Genomic DNA, 15102 nt, shown 5'->3' on the forward strand with positions numbered 1-15102 from the left:
AATTGAGACAGTAGCCTTGACATAATACACTACCATGTATAAAATAGCTAGCTAGCTGTTGTTTAGTCGCTAAGTTGTGTCTGACTAGTTTGCAACCCCAGGGACTGTAGCCTTCCGGGCTCCTCTGTCCATGGGATTTCCCAGGCAAGAATACTGGGAGTGGGTTGCTATTTCCTTCTCCAAGGGATCTTCCTGACCCAGGGATCGAACCTATGTCTCCTGCACTAGCAGGCGGATTCCTTACCACTGAGCCACCAGAGAAGCCCATGATAGTCAGTGGGAAGCTGGTATGTAACACAGGGAGCTCAGCTTGACGCTCTGTGATGACCTAGAAGGGTGGGATGGGGGAAGGTGGGAGGCAGGCTCAAGACGGAGGGGATATATGTATACTTACGGCTAATTCACGTTGTGTACAGCAGAAACGAACGTAACATTATGAAAAAATTGCCCTCCAATTAAAAATAAATTTTAAAAAAGCGAACCAGACTGAGTTGGGAATTGCTCACATGTATTTATTTCACAAGTTGGGGGGGGGGACTTTCACCAGTAAGATGCCACCAGATGAGATACTGTGAACCCCAAATTGGGCAGGGACAGAGTTTGGTTCTGGGCCGGGCTTGTCCGGACAGCATGAGGGAGACAGATGGGAACCGGCAGAAGGGCAGCCTTCCATCTGGGGCGGCACAGTGGGCAAGGCCCAGCCACGTCCTCCCGGCCAATGACCGTGGCCACCCCCTCCCCACCTCCGGCAAGCTTCTTCGCATCCTTGACCTGATCCGGGTGGGCAATAAAGCGACAAGTCCAGGGCCACACCTCTACGTCTGCGCTACCATGCACTCAGACGCACACACCCAGATACACACACACACACACACACACACCATGCACGCACTAACGCGCCCCACCAGGCACACACCCTCATACGCATGCACACGCGTCCATATATTAACTCTGATTTATAAGTGAACCCTAACCAGAGGGCAATCGGAAAAATATTATTACTCTTCCGAGAGGACTCAGCTGCCTTCTCCCGTCAGCCAGCAGAGTGCGGGGAGACACGAGATGAGCACCCTCCAGGGTCCTGGCCCCCTGGGCCGTGCCGATGGCAGTCCTTAAGCCCCAGGTGGAGGCTGTTTGCCGCCTCCGCTGCGGCAGTTCACGGCGCGTCTGGGGGATGCTCCGCCCTGGGCAGGCAGGGCGGAACAGCCCGTTCCAGCCCGGGGTCCCTCCCAGCCGAGGCCGGCCATGTGCTCTCTGGCTCCCTCTTGAGGACACAGGCGGAAGAGCTGGCACATAGGCACCGTAGTGCCCAGGTGACCAGGGAAGCATCCTCCCACGTCATCTCAGGGGTGGGAGTCCAGCAAAGTCCAAGGCCACCCGCTGGAAAGGTTTGGGGTGGTGATCTTGGGCTGTAAACGGGCATCTGGGCCGAGGCAGCCTGGGGGAAACTGAGTCCCAGGGCCTCGCTGCCTTCTTGGAGGAGGAGGAGCTAGGATGTGGCCCAGGCCCGTCCCCTTCGTTGAAGGCTGCGGAGAAGCTGCTGTGAGATGAGAAAAAGGAGGGGCCCCTGCCAGTCCTGTCCTGACGGCGGGTGGGAAGATGACCAAGAGGAGATGTGATGTGTTGCTCCTTGGTACCAGGTCCACATCCGGGCTGCAGAAGACATAGCTTCTGGGTTCCCAGAGAAGGATCAGAGGCCTTTCCCAGGGTGCATGAGCCTCGGGAAGCTGGATGCCTGATGAAGATGCAGAGTCTCCATTGGGGGCCCGGGGCTGCCCTGGAGAAGCCCCACTGAGCACCCCCCGCCGGTGTCTCGCTGTTTCTCTCCCAGTGTGGCTGGTCCAGAGGACGGCAGGCCCTGTCCCGGGGGCCCGGCTCCCCCCCACTACTTGATGGAGTTCTTGATCGTCCACCTCTGCCCCGTGCAGCTGCGGAGGGTGAGGTCAATGCCCGCCAGGCCTCGGTTCTCCACCTCCAGGCAGCGGCCGGTGCCTCTGTTCATGATGGCGCCGTTCTGGGAGGATGCAGGGGTGAGAGGAGGGGAGACAGACAGACAAGGAGGGAGACAGCAATGGAGAGACAGAGACAGGACCAGAGAAAGACGAACAGAGACAGAGACAGACAGAGACAGAGAAAGATGGGCATCAGAGACAGAGAGAGACAGAGACAGAAGGACAGAGAGAGAGGCAGAGAGACAGAGAAAGATACAGAGAATGAGAGAGACAGAAAGAGGAGAGGGAGACAGAGAGATAGCGATGGAGAGACAGAGACAGAGAGACGGAGAATGAGAGAGAGAGACAGAGATAGAGACACACAGAGAGACAGGGAGAGGAGGTGGGGAGTGGGTAGAGAAAGAGATCATCACCATAGTGCCTGGCACTAAGAGGGAGAGGCCCCTGGGATCCCCCCGAACACGCTTTGAGTCTAGCGCCTGGCCTCAAGCTGGGAGCCCTTGGGTTGCACTTTGCTGCGGCCCTTCCGAGGGAAGCCCGTGGCATCCTCACCTGCTCCGGGCCGCCTGCCCGGCCTGTCCGTGGAGGGCTCACCTGGATGAAGTTCCAGCGCTTGTACAGGCTGCTCTTGACCTTGTCGCAGTCCAGGAGCTGGGGCAGCCGACTCTTGGCGTTGTCCACCAGGCAGCGGGTGTCGGGGAGGAGCGTGGTGGTCCCCAGGGCGCCCAAGTGCAGGAAGCCCTCCTTGGTGTAGCGAGCCAGCTGGGGAGAAAGCAGAGCAGCAGGGCTGTGGGAGGCAGAGGGGAGACCACGAGGGGCCATGGGTGCCCCACGACTGTCCGGGCTGCAGTCCCGGCCGCCGTCTCAGGCCTGGAGCTGCCCCCCACCCACCCCAACCCCTCTCATAGGAGCACCCCGCCCAGGAGGCCCTCGGCTTGCCAAGCCTGGACACAGATTCCCTGGCCCCCTCTGACTTCTTCCTAAGCATGTCCACGGTCAGTGTTTCAGGAGTCTGGCCTTCTGTTCAACCACACGGGGAGCAGGAATAAATGAAAAAGCGGGACATTCGAATTCTAACGTTGGCTCTGCTTCCATCTGGCTGGGCCAACCTGAACAAGTCACTTGACCTCTCTGAGCCTCCATTTCCTCCTCATTTGTTAACTGGGATCAATTAAATCTACCCTGCTGCAAAAGGGCCCAAAGAGGCAGTTCACTGAAAAGAAACAGGCATGTTAAAAAACATGCAACATGTTAGGTGTTAAAATAAATAAAAATCAAAACAATGAGACACCATATTTTTAAAAAGAGAGATTATTTGTATTTTGTCAAGGTGAGCCTAAGATGGGCTTGAGGGAGGATAAATGACTACCACCTTTCGAAAAGAAATTTCAAAATATGAATTTTGCACTTTTAAAATGTTTCTCTCTTTTGATCCAATCCATCTAGTTTTAAAAATCTTGGGAATTCCCTGGAAGTCCAGTGGTTAGGGCTCGGTGCTTTCATTGCTGAGGGCCCAGGTTCAATCCCTGATCAGGGAACTAAGATCCTGTAACTGTGTGGCACAGCCAAAAACAAACAAACAAAAAAAACCCAACCAAACAAAAAGATCTTCCAACTGTCCCAAGAAAATAATTATAACTGTGAACAAAAGTTTATGTAGGGAGGGTGGGGGACGAGGAGGACCAGGATGAAGGCAGTCAGGAAGTACAAACTTCCACCTATGAGACACAGAAGCACTAGGGATGTAATGTACACCGTGGTAAATATAATTATCACTGCTGTATATTACATATGATAGTTAAAACAGTGAATCCTGAGTTCTCATCACAAGAAAAAAATTTTCTTTTTCTATTTCTTCAATTTTGTATCCACGTGAGTTGATGGATGTTCACTAAACTCACTCTGATAATCATTTCAAGCTGTTAAGTCAAATCATTATGCCGCACACGTTAAACTTATACAGGGCTGTATGCCAGTTACATCAGCAAAGCTGGAAGAAAAAATTTACATACAGGGTATTTTGCATCCTCAGTCACTCAGTCATGTTTGACTGTTTGTGACCCCAAGGGACTGTAGCAAGCTCCTCTGTCTATGGAATTTTCCAGGCAAGAATATTGGAGTGGGTTGGTGTTTCCTACTCCAGGGGATTTACTGCAATGTTATTTCTGATGATGAAAAGGCAGAAATATCCTAAATGTGCAGTCCAGTGCTGGGCCTTGCCCTGTGTCCATGTACTGCAACAAATGGTAGGTAGCATGGGGTGGATTCCCAAAGTGGTCACATCTTTCTGGGCGACATGACTTTGCTGTAATTTCCATTAAGAAGTGGAGTCTCTTTCCTTATCCTGGAATACTGGTTGGCCTTGTGACTTGCTTTGACCAACAGAATGTAGCAGAAAGGAGGATATGTCTATTCCTGGTATACAGTTTGCCTATTTCCACCCTCCTGAAACCTTAGTGCCACTGTGGCAGTAAGCCCAGGCTGGCCTGCTAGAGGATGGTAGACGCATGGTTCAAGCAACCAGCTGGTCAACCATCAGACAAGTAGATGAGGTCATCATGGATCAGACAGTGTTTGGCCAATCTGCTAGCTGATAGGAGACACACGAGTGAGTCCAACCCAAATTATCTGAGCCTGGTCCAGATAACAGAACCACTCAGCTGATCTTTAGACTCATCAGTTCAGTTCAGTTCAGTTCAGTCGCTCAGTCGTGTCCAACTCTTTGCGACCCCATGAATCGCAGCACACCAGGCCTCCCTGTCCATCACCAACTCCCAGAGCTTACTCAAACTCATGCCCATCAAGTCGGTGATGCCATCCAGCCATCTCATCCTCTGTTGTCCCCTTCTCCAAGTACGAATAAATGTATACTGTTTTATGCCACTAAAGTTTGGGGGTAGTTATTATACAGCTATCTGATACACAGATGATGTTGTCTGCCAACCCTTTGCACAACTAATTGTGAATCCATACTAGTTTGGTGTCTTGGCCTCTCTCGCCTGCTCATGTTGTGTAAATCCCTATATTCCAATTTTTGAACAAATACATTCACCTGTCTTTCACACTCCTGTGGGGGCAGGGACTGTGTCTAATGTATTTCATTTCTTTCTAGGAGACAATCACAGACCAAGGGCTCCTGACATGTTTGTGAATAAGCACACGACAAATGTGATGAACATCATTTACAAAATGCAGCCACGGCTATTTCTTGAAACTCCACAAACATGTCCTCTGTGTGCCCAGCCTGGGGACAGGCAGTGGAAATACAAGCAGGAGGCTGTGTTCCCACTGAGATGATTCCAGTGCAGGCTGGCGAGATGCAAGCACGACCTTCACGTTTGTTCTCGTGATCCTATGAGGGACTGGAGCTGCAGTGATGATCATTAATAAACAAGAGATCCCCTAATCCATTACAAAATAATATGACCAGCCAGCATGTGTTGGAGGCATCCTTGGCCCCAGGGAAGAAATAATGTAATTTCTACAATAACCGAAGAGTTAGGTGCTATCACCCTTCCTGTTTCAAAGAAGAGGAAACAAGCCTGGAGACATCTGGTCAACCTGGCTGGGCCCTAGCTTCTATCCTTGGGTTCCCAGAGACCCAGTGGTTGGCAGCCCTGGCCCAGGAGCTGAGCAGCGGAGGGACCTCCTCTCAGATTGATCCTGGGCTTCTGAGATCCTGAGCATTTCTGGCCAGAAATGGAGCAGAGAAACAGCTCTGCCCGGGACACATGTGCCTTTTCTCTAGGGGATAAGATCCTCTGTAGGGATTTCTCTTCCAATGAAAACTGCTCAGAAACCCTCTGCTCTGATCCCCAAAGGGAGTCTTCCTGATCCCCTCAGAAACAAGTGACAGGGAGTTTATTAAATGCCCTTGAAAGAGAGAGATGTGGTTAACATGTGTTTTAAACCCAAATTAGTTTCAAATCAGAGTAATTGTTACAGGCAAAATGGTAACAACAACAACAAAAAAATCAGAGGCCCTTCCCCATCCCTCCTTCAACAATGTCTCTCTGAATATATTCAAATTCACCAAATGCAAAGTGATGAATGACAGCAAGCTGCCTTTATGTTCGGGGGAAAGATATACACAGCTGCTTATTGAAATTATGAATCAATCTATTATCCAGCAGGCACATGAGCAGCGCTAAGAACATTAATTAACTGAGCGTATCTGTGACCCAGATGTTTAAAGAGCGAAGCTAAATGCCACTGGGATTAGAAGCTCTCCTTTCTGAGGTCTTCCAGGCCACGAAAACAGGGAGACCCAGACTTCCGGGACCTGTAAAGGCCAGCCCCCAGCCCCCAGCCAGGTGGGCAGGGCAGGAGAGGATACTGCAGGATTTCGTTCTAGGGGAGGGCGGTTTCTCACACCAGGGGATGGATGTTTGGTTTGTTTCCACTTTGGGGCTATTCTAAATTACACCACTACAAACAGTCCTGTATAAGTTTTGGTGTGAACATCGGTTCTCTTGGTTATACAAGTTTTCTCTCTCTCTCTCTCTCTTTTTTTTGCCCACTCTGTACAGGGGATCTTAGTTCCCCAACCAGGGATCGAACCCTCACCCCCTGCATTGAAGTTTCAACCACTGGACCATCAGCGAAGTCCCCTCTTGGTTATACAGTTGACTCTTGAACAACACAGGTTTGAACTAACAGGTCCACTTATACGTGGATGTTTTCAAGATATATGTATAATATGATTGGTTGGTTCACTCTGCAGGTTTGGAACCACAGGTAAGAAGGGCCAGCTTCTTATGCATTTCCTCCTAAGATGCCAGCTGAGACTCTGTGGGACCTGAACTGCTGAAGTAGGCTTGTGACTGGTCCTCTTCCCTCCAGCCCTTCCCAGTTTCCATCTGTCCTCCCCAATCCTGCACATTCAAATCCTATCATTCCCTGCCTCCATCCTCAGTGGCTCCCACTGCCCACAGATTTACGAATACACTTTCTCAACCAGGATCTTATACTACAGGTCCCCCAACTCATCTTTTCAGTCTTAACTCTTGGTTTCTTGGCTTAGTCTGACAGATGACTTGAAGTTTCTCAAAAACAGCCAACAGTCTTCCCTGTATAAAATATACACCGGACATCCCTGGTGGTCCAGGGGTTAAGAATCTGTTCCATACAGGGCACACAGGTTTGAGCCCTGGTCCAGGAAGATTCCACATGCCGAACGGCATCTAAGCCCGTGTGCCACAAGTACTGAGCCCATGCTCTAGAACCTGCGAGCTGCAATTACTGAAATCCACTCAATCTAGAACCCTTGCTTCCCATCAAGAGAAGCCTGTGCGCTGCAACTAGAGAATACTTTGCTGCAACTAGAGAAAGCCTGTGCAGAGCAAGAAAGACCAGCACAACCAAAAATGAATAAAATTATTTTTAAAAATTCTTATTTTGAAACCTAATACCCCCCAATTATACCTTCTCCTACCCCATCTCCCTTCCTTCCACAAAGCCACCCCACCATGTGATATATTTCAACTTATATACTTCTTTGTTCTATTAATGTGTCTTTCCCTGTTAGAGACTTTTGTCTTTGTTGTTTCTGAACTGCAGCATTCTACTCATTGTTACATACCGTAAGGACCAAGAAAAGTATCTCGCAAAAAGCAAATGCTCTATAAAATGTCTTTTGAATTGAACAGGATTATTTTAGATTTGGCTGCTGGGCCCAGGAGGAGAAATAAATGTCATTATCCACAACCCTAATGCATTAGGAAAAAAAAAAAAACCCTTTGAGCTCAAATACAATTAATTCTCATTTAGGAGAAAAAGGAATTTTCTATTTGAAATGATCGAAGAGGTGCATAAAACTATTAACCCACATTTAACAGCCTTGAGGGAAAACTAAAATATGCAGGTTATAACCAAATAAACAAAAGCCAGCCAAATAATTGTGGAATGACTTTGGAACACAGCAAAATCTATCGGATTGTCAATAAAGACATGGTTTGCAATTGCTTTCATATTAAGGGTCTCTCTCATCATTTCAAAATCAGGCCTAGTCAGGGTAGAAAACCATTGGTAAATTAAAAATGCAGTTTATCTAGCTTCTACCCAGGAGACAGAGAGATGGGTTCCATTGATTCAGAACTGCTCTGGGGTGAATTTATTTGTTTGTTGTGTGGCTGAACACAAGAGTGGTTTCTGGGGACTATGAGTACATGTGTACATTTTTAAAAACAAACAGACTTTCTTCATCACTGTCCAGGGCATGCCAGAACTCAATTCAATACAGAAAAAAAAAATATTTTCAACTGTATCAGAGTGTATGCACCCCAGGATCTGGGGTGGAGAAGAGGAGCAGGAGGAATCTTTAGGGGCGACAATAGAAATGCAAACATACACACTAACATATGTAAAATAGATAGCCAGTGGGAATTTGCTCTATGACTCCGGGAACTCAAACTGGGGCTGTGTAACAACCTAGAGAAAAGGTGGGATGGAGTGGGCGGTGCGAACGAGGCTCATGAGGGAGGGGACATATGTACACCGATGGCTGATCAATGTTGATGTATGGCAGAAACCAACACAGTATTGTCATTGTCCTTCAATTAAAAATAAGAAAACAAATGGAAATGCAGTAGAAACTTTCTGTATTTTGATTAAGCAAGGGATTTCATAGGTGTGTACTCCTGCCAGAACTCAGCCAACTGCACACTTTAAGCAGATGCAATTTACTGTACCAACCTTATCCTTCAACAAAGTTGACTGAAAAATCTATCTGGGGATGTCCCTGGTGGTACACTGGGTAGGAATTCGCCTGCCAATGCAAGGGATATGGGTCCGATCCCTGGTCCGGGAAGTTGCCACATGCTGTGGGGGCAATAAGCCTGCGCACCGCACCTGCTGAAGCCTGGGGGCCCTACAGCCCCCGCTGAGCAACAAGAGAAGCCACGGCAATGGGAGGCTTGTACCTGCAACCAGAGAGAAGTTCCCGCTCACCGCTCACCGCAACTAGGGAAAGCCCACACGCAGCGATGAAGACCAAGTGCAACCAAAAAAAATAAATGATCATTATTAAAAAAAAAAATCGATCTGGGAGCTTAAAGGCATGCTATAGAATTAGATGTGTTTCCTGTAGAGAGGGTCAGATCCTAGGGGGGTGGTGGTCCCCAAGGCCTCTCTCCTCACCATTATGACTTATCATGCTGGATTTTTATTTTTAGTTTTGGCTGTGCTGGTTCTTCATTGCAGGCTTCTCTAGCTGTGCTGTGAGGGCTTAGCTTCTCTGCGGCATGTGGGATCTGAGTTCCCTGACCAGGGACAGAACCCACGTCCCCTGCCCTGGAAGGCGGATTCTTAACCACTGGACCCCTGGATCACCAGGGAAGGCCCGTTGTGCTGGATTAAAGTGCGATATTTCCAGACAATGCACTTGCTACTTGCAATGAATGGGGAGACACCTGCCTTTCTGGGGTCCAGCACTCTGGCTCCATCACCCACCAAATACGGAGCTGCACTAGGGTTCTGTTCCAGGACCCCTACCCTGCTGTCCCCTGGGAAACAGCCAGAGCCCCATCGGCCTCTGCAGGTCTGCCCTCAGCACCGAGTTGGAATGTTCAAAGCTGTCTGAACCGAACAATCAGGGAATGAGGCTATTTGAACAGTTTGCACTTGCTTTGCTGCATGTCATGGTGCTAAGATCACAGAGACCTTTTCACCAGGTGGTTTCACCTTCCCCCACTTGTCATCCTTCAGAAGTAGCGACGTTGTTTCCTTACTAACTCAGTGATATGAAAACCACCTAAGAAATCAACATATTTCTTTGGGGGAAAAAATGCTGAAAGCAAGCCTCAGAAATGACAATGGTTGTTTGAAGGTGGTAGGATTATAGATGACTTAAATTTGTCTTTTTCAAATTCATCAATTAGGTGTTGCGTTTAGGAAACAAGAAAAAGATAAGGAGTGACTCGCTTTGAACTAAATAGTTCTGGGTGAGGTAGGCAGGCTCAGCTGCTAATGTGGCCACCACCCTAGTGTTCTGTCTGAGTTCCTTATTCCAAGCCTAACAGTAACACAAAAACCTGCCTGGAACTTCCCTGGTGGAACAGTGGCTAACACTTGTGCTTTCAACACAGGGGGCGCAGGTTCGATCCCTGGTTGGGGAACTAGGATCCTGCATGCTATGCAATGCAGCCAAAAACAAACAAAAACCTGCCTGGATCACTTTTCGTGTTTAGAGGAAGATCAACTCAATTTCTAAGGAGATGTAAAACTTTTAACCAATAATCTCCACTGGAAAACAACTTATGATTGTAACTGATTTTCTGGAAAGAAGAGCTCATCAACCCCTTCTGGCAAGAAAGGAGAAGTACAGGAATTCCTCCTTAACCTGGAGGCCCCCTTAAGCAAAACCAAATACACGTGCCTTTAGTTCTGCATGCCATCTAAGACGTCAAGCACTTGTTCTCTGTATGTGGTCTGCGAGATCCACTTTTCAGGGGTAATTAGAAAGCGAGAACCAGGGATTGGAAATAGAAAAGCAAAACAGATGGCAGACAAAAAGGCTGGGGCCCCCCGCCAAGTCTCAGGAAAGTCTCAGGGAGCAGAGGAGGGAAGTAACTCTGCTCGTCTCCCAGGTCTGCAGAGAGTGTGGGTGTGAAGGATGCTCGCAAGCACTGGATGAAGGGACAGTCCAAGAGGCAAGAGCTCAGAGCCCTGACATAAAAAACCCAGAAATGTTTTGAATATTTTGAGAGAAGATGAGTTAGAAGAATGACAACAAAGAAAAGAGAATCTGCAGTGAGGCATCACAGATTTATAGTGATGCACTGGAATGCAAGGGGAGGTTTTTTGTTTTTTAATATTGTAGGTGTGTGCATGCTCAGTCGTTTCAGTTATGTCCAGCTCTTTGCAACTCCATGGACTGTAGCCCTCCAGGCTCCTCTGTCCATGGGATTTTCTAGGCAAGAATATTGGAGTGGGTTGCTATTTCCTCCTCCAGGGGATCTTTCCAACCCAGGGATCGAACCCGAGTCTCCTGCAGACCCTCCAGGGTGTCCCGCTTCAGGGTGTCCCTGGTATGGTCTCTCCTGCTTTCTGTGGCCTCTTTTGTGTGTGTATAGGTTTCCCAGACATAAAAAAAATACCTGCCCTTGCTTCTCCAACGCTGGTTTCCCTCAAAAGCTAAGGTTTCCCTGCTTTGTAGCGGTTTCCAGGAACTGAGGGATCACATGGTTTGCCTCTTACAGAAGGTGAGAGGTTTGCTCCCAGAATCACGAGCCTTCTTACTGAGGCGAAGCCACCTCGCCCTGGGGTGCAAACTCCAACGTGCTCTCCGAGGATCCGTCCCCTGCGCCCCACCACTTACACAACTTTATCTGGAAGCGGAGGCTGCTGGGTGTCATTAACTTCGGCGTGTTCCAAGTGCCTTCCACACTCTAAGCCCCGTCACTCCATGGGGGCACTAGTGCCTTATTGGCAAAATGCATCATCGTGACAAGGTGTTTGAATGATGGATCGCTTAAACGATGAAGCCATCAAAGAGGAAGCCCAAGATCAGATTACATTTAATTACGGGACAAAGGAATTCTCATCTATCACTCTGCTGATGAATTAGCTGGAGGAGGGAATGTGTGCCTCTCAGAAAAGAGGGGAGAGGAAGACTAAGCGTGCTGACAGACGGACAAACAGGGGAGACCTGTGATACCCTCCCTGGAACTCACTGGGGAGTTCCTAAACAGAGCTGACTCCTTTCAGTTCCTCTCCAAGGGGTATACCTCGTCTTCAGAAGGTCCCGTGAGAGCTTGGAGCTCTTTCAAAGAGTGTTGTGTGGAGTCCCCAGGGCCCCTGCACTCAGAACCCTTGCTGGCCACGCCCTGTCCATGTCGTGCCTGCTGGGCGCTGTGGTCCTCAGCTCCGGAGGAGGAGATGACACTAGAATCGGTGAGGCTGTACGGATGGCCCACAGAAACACCCCCAGTGCAGCTGATCCTCAGCTTGGATGTGGATAAAAACACTTGGGGGCAGAGGGAGGGACAAATGAGGAGGGGCTTCAGGGGAGTGTTGGGGCGGTGCAGAACTGCTCTTGATTGTGGTGGGGTTACCTGACCATATGTTTTGTCAACAACTTGCAAAACTGGGACTTCCCTAGCTGTCCAGTGGCTAAGACTTCGTCTTCCAATGCAGAGGCGGTGGGTTCGATCCCTGGTCAGGGAGCTAAGATCCCATGTATCTCATGATCAAAAATCCCAATCTTAAAACAGAAGCAATATGGTAACAAATTCAATAAAGACTTTAAAAATGACCCACATCAAAAACAAATGTTTAAGACTGTTCTCTCTTGTGGTTTTCAAGGAAGCACAGTGGGGTAGAGCAAAAAGTCCTGTGAAATACTAAAAAGTATTGAAAATAAAACTTTAAAAGAAACTTGCAAAGCTACATTATAAAAAGAATGAATTAACCTTAAAAGTGAAAACAACATTACATAAAAACTGAAATAGCATTATAAATTGAAAAAAAAAATAGGCTGGTATGCGAGGCATAGGGCTTCCCAGGTGGTGTCAGTAGTAAAGAACTTGCCTGCCAATGCAGGAGACACAAGAGATGCGGGTTTGACCCTTGGGTGGAGAAGATCCTCTGGAGTAGAAAATGGCAACCCACTCCAGCATTCTTGCCTGGAAAATCCCATGGACAGAGTAGCCTGGTGGGCTACAGTTCAAGGGGTTGGAAACAGTCAGACACGACTGAGCGCACACACATATATGGCTGCCCTGGATCATACGCCTCAGCCACGCATTGATGTTTCCCTGAACACGCCGTATCCCACCCCGACCCCCATCTCTACACCTCTGCTCTTACGTTACACTTGCCTGGCACTGCCTCCACGCTTGCTTCAGGTCTTCCTTCTACATCTTGCTGTGAACTAGAGGACGCTGGGGGCTCGAGGACATGGGCTAGGTCTCCTGCCATGAATCAGATGGTAGAGCCCAGCATTCAAGACCAGAGATCACAGGATAGTTTGAGAAGTGGCCTGGCATAGCCTGAATCTCAAGTTTCAAAGGGAGCTGGGGGGAGGGTGGTCATTACCTGCCTGACAGGTACAGGATTAAACATTGCCCAAACCAGAAATGGGTTTATCGTCAACATTTTGTTCCCTGTCTCAAGCCAGCCATAGCACTGGCCAGAGGGCTGGCATGAACTGCATCGTTGGGACCTCGGGCAGCAGCTCGGACACAGGGGCTTGAGAGGAGCCTCAGAGCCTTTGGAGGGGAATTAAAGAATGATGCCCTGGGCCCAGGGCTGCCCACTCTGTGCTCTCTTCTTGATCTTTGCCTTCCAGAATGGGGAGGGTTGACAGGTTGACCAGGTAGGCTGGAAGAGAGAGCAAGAAGGGGCTGGCAGAGGAGGACAATCCCACAGCCAGTATCCTGGCAGGGAGACCTTAGCTGTTCCAGTGAAGTCACCCCACCGTCCACCCCCTCAACACCAGACCTGGGCCCAAGATGGCAAAAGCTGGGGCAGGGAGCCCTGGACCTCCTTAGAGAAGACCTCCCACTCTAAATAGGTTCAAGCTGACACCAAAAGCTGCTGCTGTGCCCTTGACATCTATTTTTTCTATGCTTGTGATGTAAAGTTTATTTTAAAATAATTTTAAGATAAAAGACAGCCAGTTTAACGAAAAATACTTTTAAACAAAACACTGGCTCGGAAAAGAAAGCAATGTTTGTCTGATGCAAATTTAGTAACCAGACCAGAGCAAGGCTGGGCACTAGCTCGTGATTGAGCAGGCTCTTCTGAGAGGCCGGGAACCGTTTCCATCTTGTTGACAAACACATGTTGAAGACAGGAAATTACCCTCCTCAGTGCCTATTTTATCTCTGTTTAATTGTTGTCTGATAATAAATTACAACACAGAGTCCATTAATTAAGCTAACAATGTCTGTGGAACATGCCTAGTTACAGGAGCTTTGATGCAGTTTGCCCACAGCACTTCACCAGGTGGTTTAAAAGGATGTCACAGCACGTGACTGGTGGGGAGACGCTCTGAGCCTAGGGTGAGCGGGTTTGGGAAGGAATAGGAGGGAAGCTTGATGAGCGAGGGGTGAGGCAGCCTGGCAGGTAGCGAGCAAGCAGCACCAAGGCTGCACTTTAATTCAGGACATGTGGTATAACAGAAAAAAAAAATATTAGATTTGCTTTCACAAAATCAGCTGATGGACAACAACCATGGCCCATGCGAACAGGTGTTCCTCCCAGAATTGGGGGGATTAAGGATGAGCCTGATTTGGTTTGCTGTTCCATCATCAACGAAGTGGCAGGAACATCCATTTGGAAAAGTCTGTGAATGCAGAAGGGATGGGTAAAAGATGCGTTCTAGATATTTTCTGCACTGGGCTCTGAAGGCCACCAGGCTCCCAGCAAGAGAGGAGAATTTGGTGACCAGCTCCTGTCTGGGCAGGGAGTAGGCAGGAAATTATCTTGAATTCAGTGGACTGGATTTGAATTTAAAATGCCTGGGTTCTGGTCGGCTTTGCTCACAAGCACTCCTTCTCCGTGCCTCAGTTTCTCCACGCTGCCTGCTTGTCTCCTAGAGTGACCACAAGGAGCAAACGACTCAGGATTCAATCTGCCTGGAATTACTTTCAGAGGACCAGTCGCACAATGAAGGGAGTGGGGGTCTGGGTTATGAGAACTACCTGCGGTGACAGCAGAGGAAATACGGCTCGTCTCTTTCCAGACGCCAGCTTAACAGGAAAGCAGAAGCGCCCAGAGCAGAGCAAGCCCGTGGCCATGAATGCACGTGAGAGGATGTGTGTGTGCCCGATGCACGTGAGCTTGCTGGTGAACGTGTGTGTTCAGAGAACATGAGAGAGATGAAGGGACCTTACGGGGCATTGTGTCCACTGTCTTCCTTTCATAGACGAACAAAAGGAGAATATGAGTCTGGCTTAGAACTAACCATCTCGTGCGCCTCTGAAATTGAATATGTCTTCCCAGTTTGTGGCCTGCCTTTTATTACTACTGGTTAACATAAAAGCGTTTTACATTTTTATGCATGTCAAGCCTCATGATGTCTTTGAATCTGTTTTCTCCCAGTTCTAGAGGACCTGCTAAGCTCTCCCGGTACACACGTCCATAGACACACGCATGTGCACGCACACCATGGGCTAACACAAAGCTGTCAAAGGAAATTCATTTACCA

The 15102-nt window shown here is 48.7% G+C and overlaps 1 protein-coding gene across 1 annotated transcript in view; it reads right to left on the reverse strand.

Annotated features, from left to right (window-relative positions):
* Positions 1 to 486: 486 nt before the first annotated feature.
* The window catches only part of GALNT17 (polypeptide N-acetylgalactosaminyltransferase 17), a 413864-nt gene continuing 399248 nt past the window's right edge, over positions 487 to 15102 (reverse strand). The window contains exons 10-11 of the mRNA XM_043456316.1: positions 2547 to 2714; positions 487 to 2014 (exon numbers count right to left, since the gene is read on the reverse strand). Of these exons, the coding sequence (XP_043312251.1) occupies positions 1886 to 2014; positions 2547 to 2714 (297 nt within the window). The 3' untranslated portion in view covers positions 487 to 1885. The remainder of the gene's footprint in view (positions 2015 to 2546; positions 2715 to 15102) is intronic.

This window comes from Cervus canadensis, chromosome 32 (assembly GCF_019320065.1).
Source record: "Cervus canadensis isolate Bull #8, Minnesota chromosome 32, ASM1932006v1, whole genome shotgun sequence".
NCBI lineage: Eukaryota > Metazoa > Chordata > Mammalia > Artiodactyla > Cervidae > Cervus > Cervus canadensis.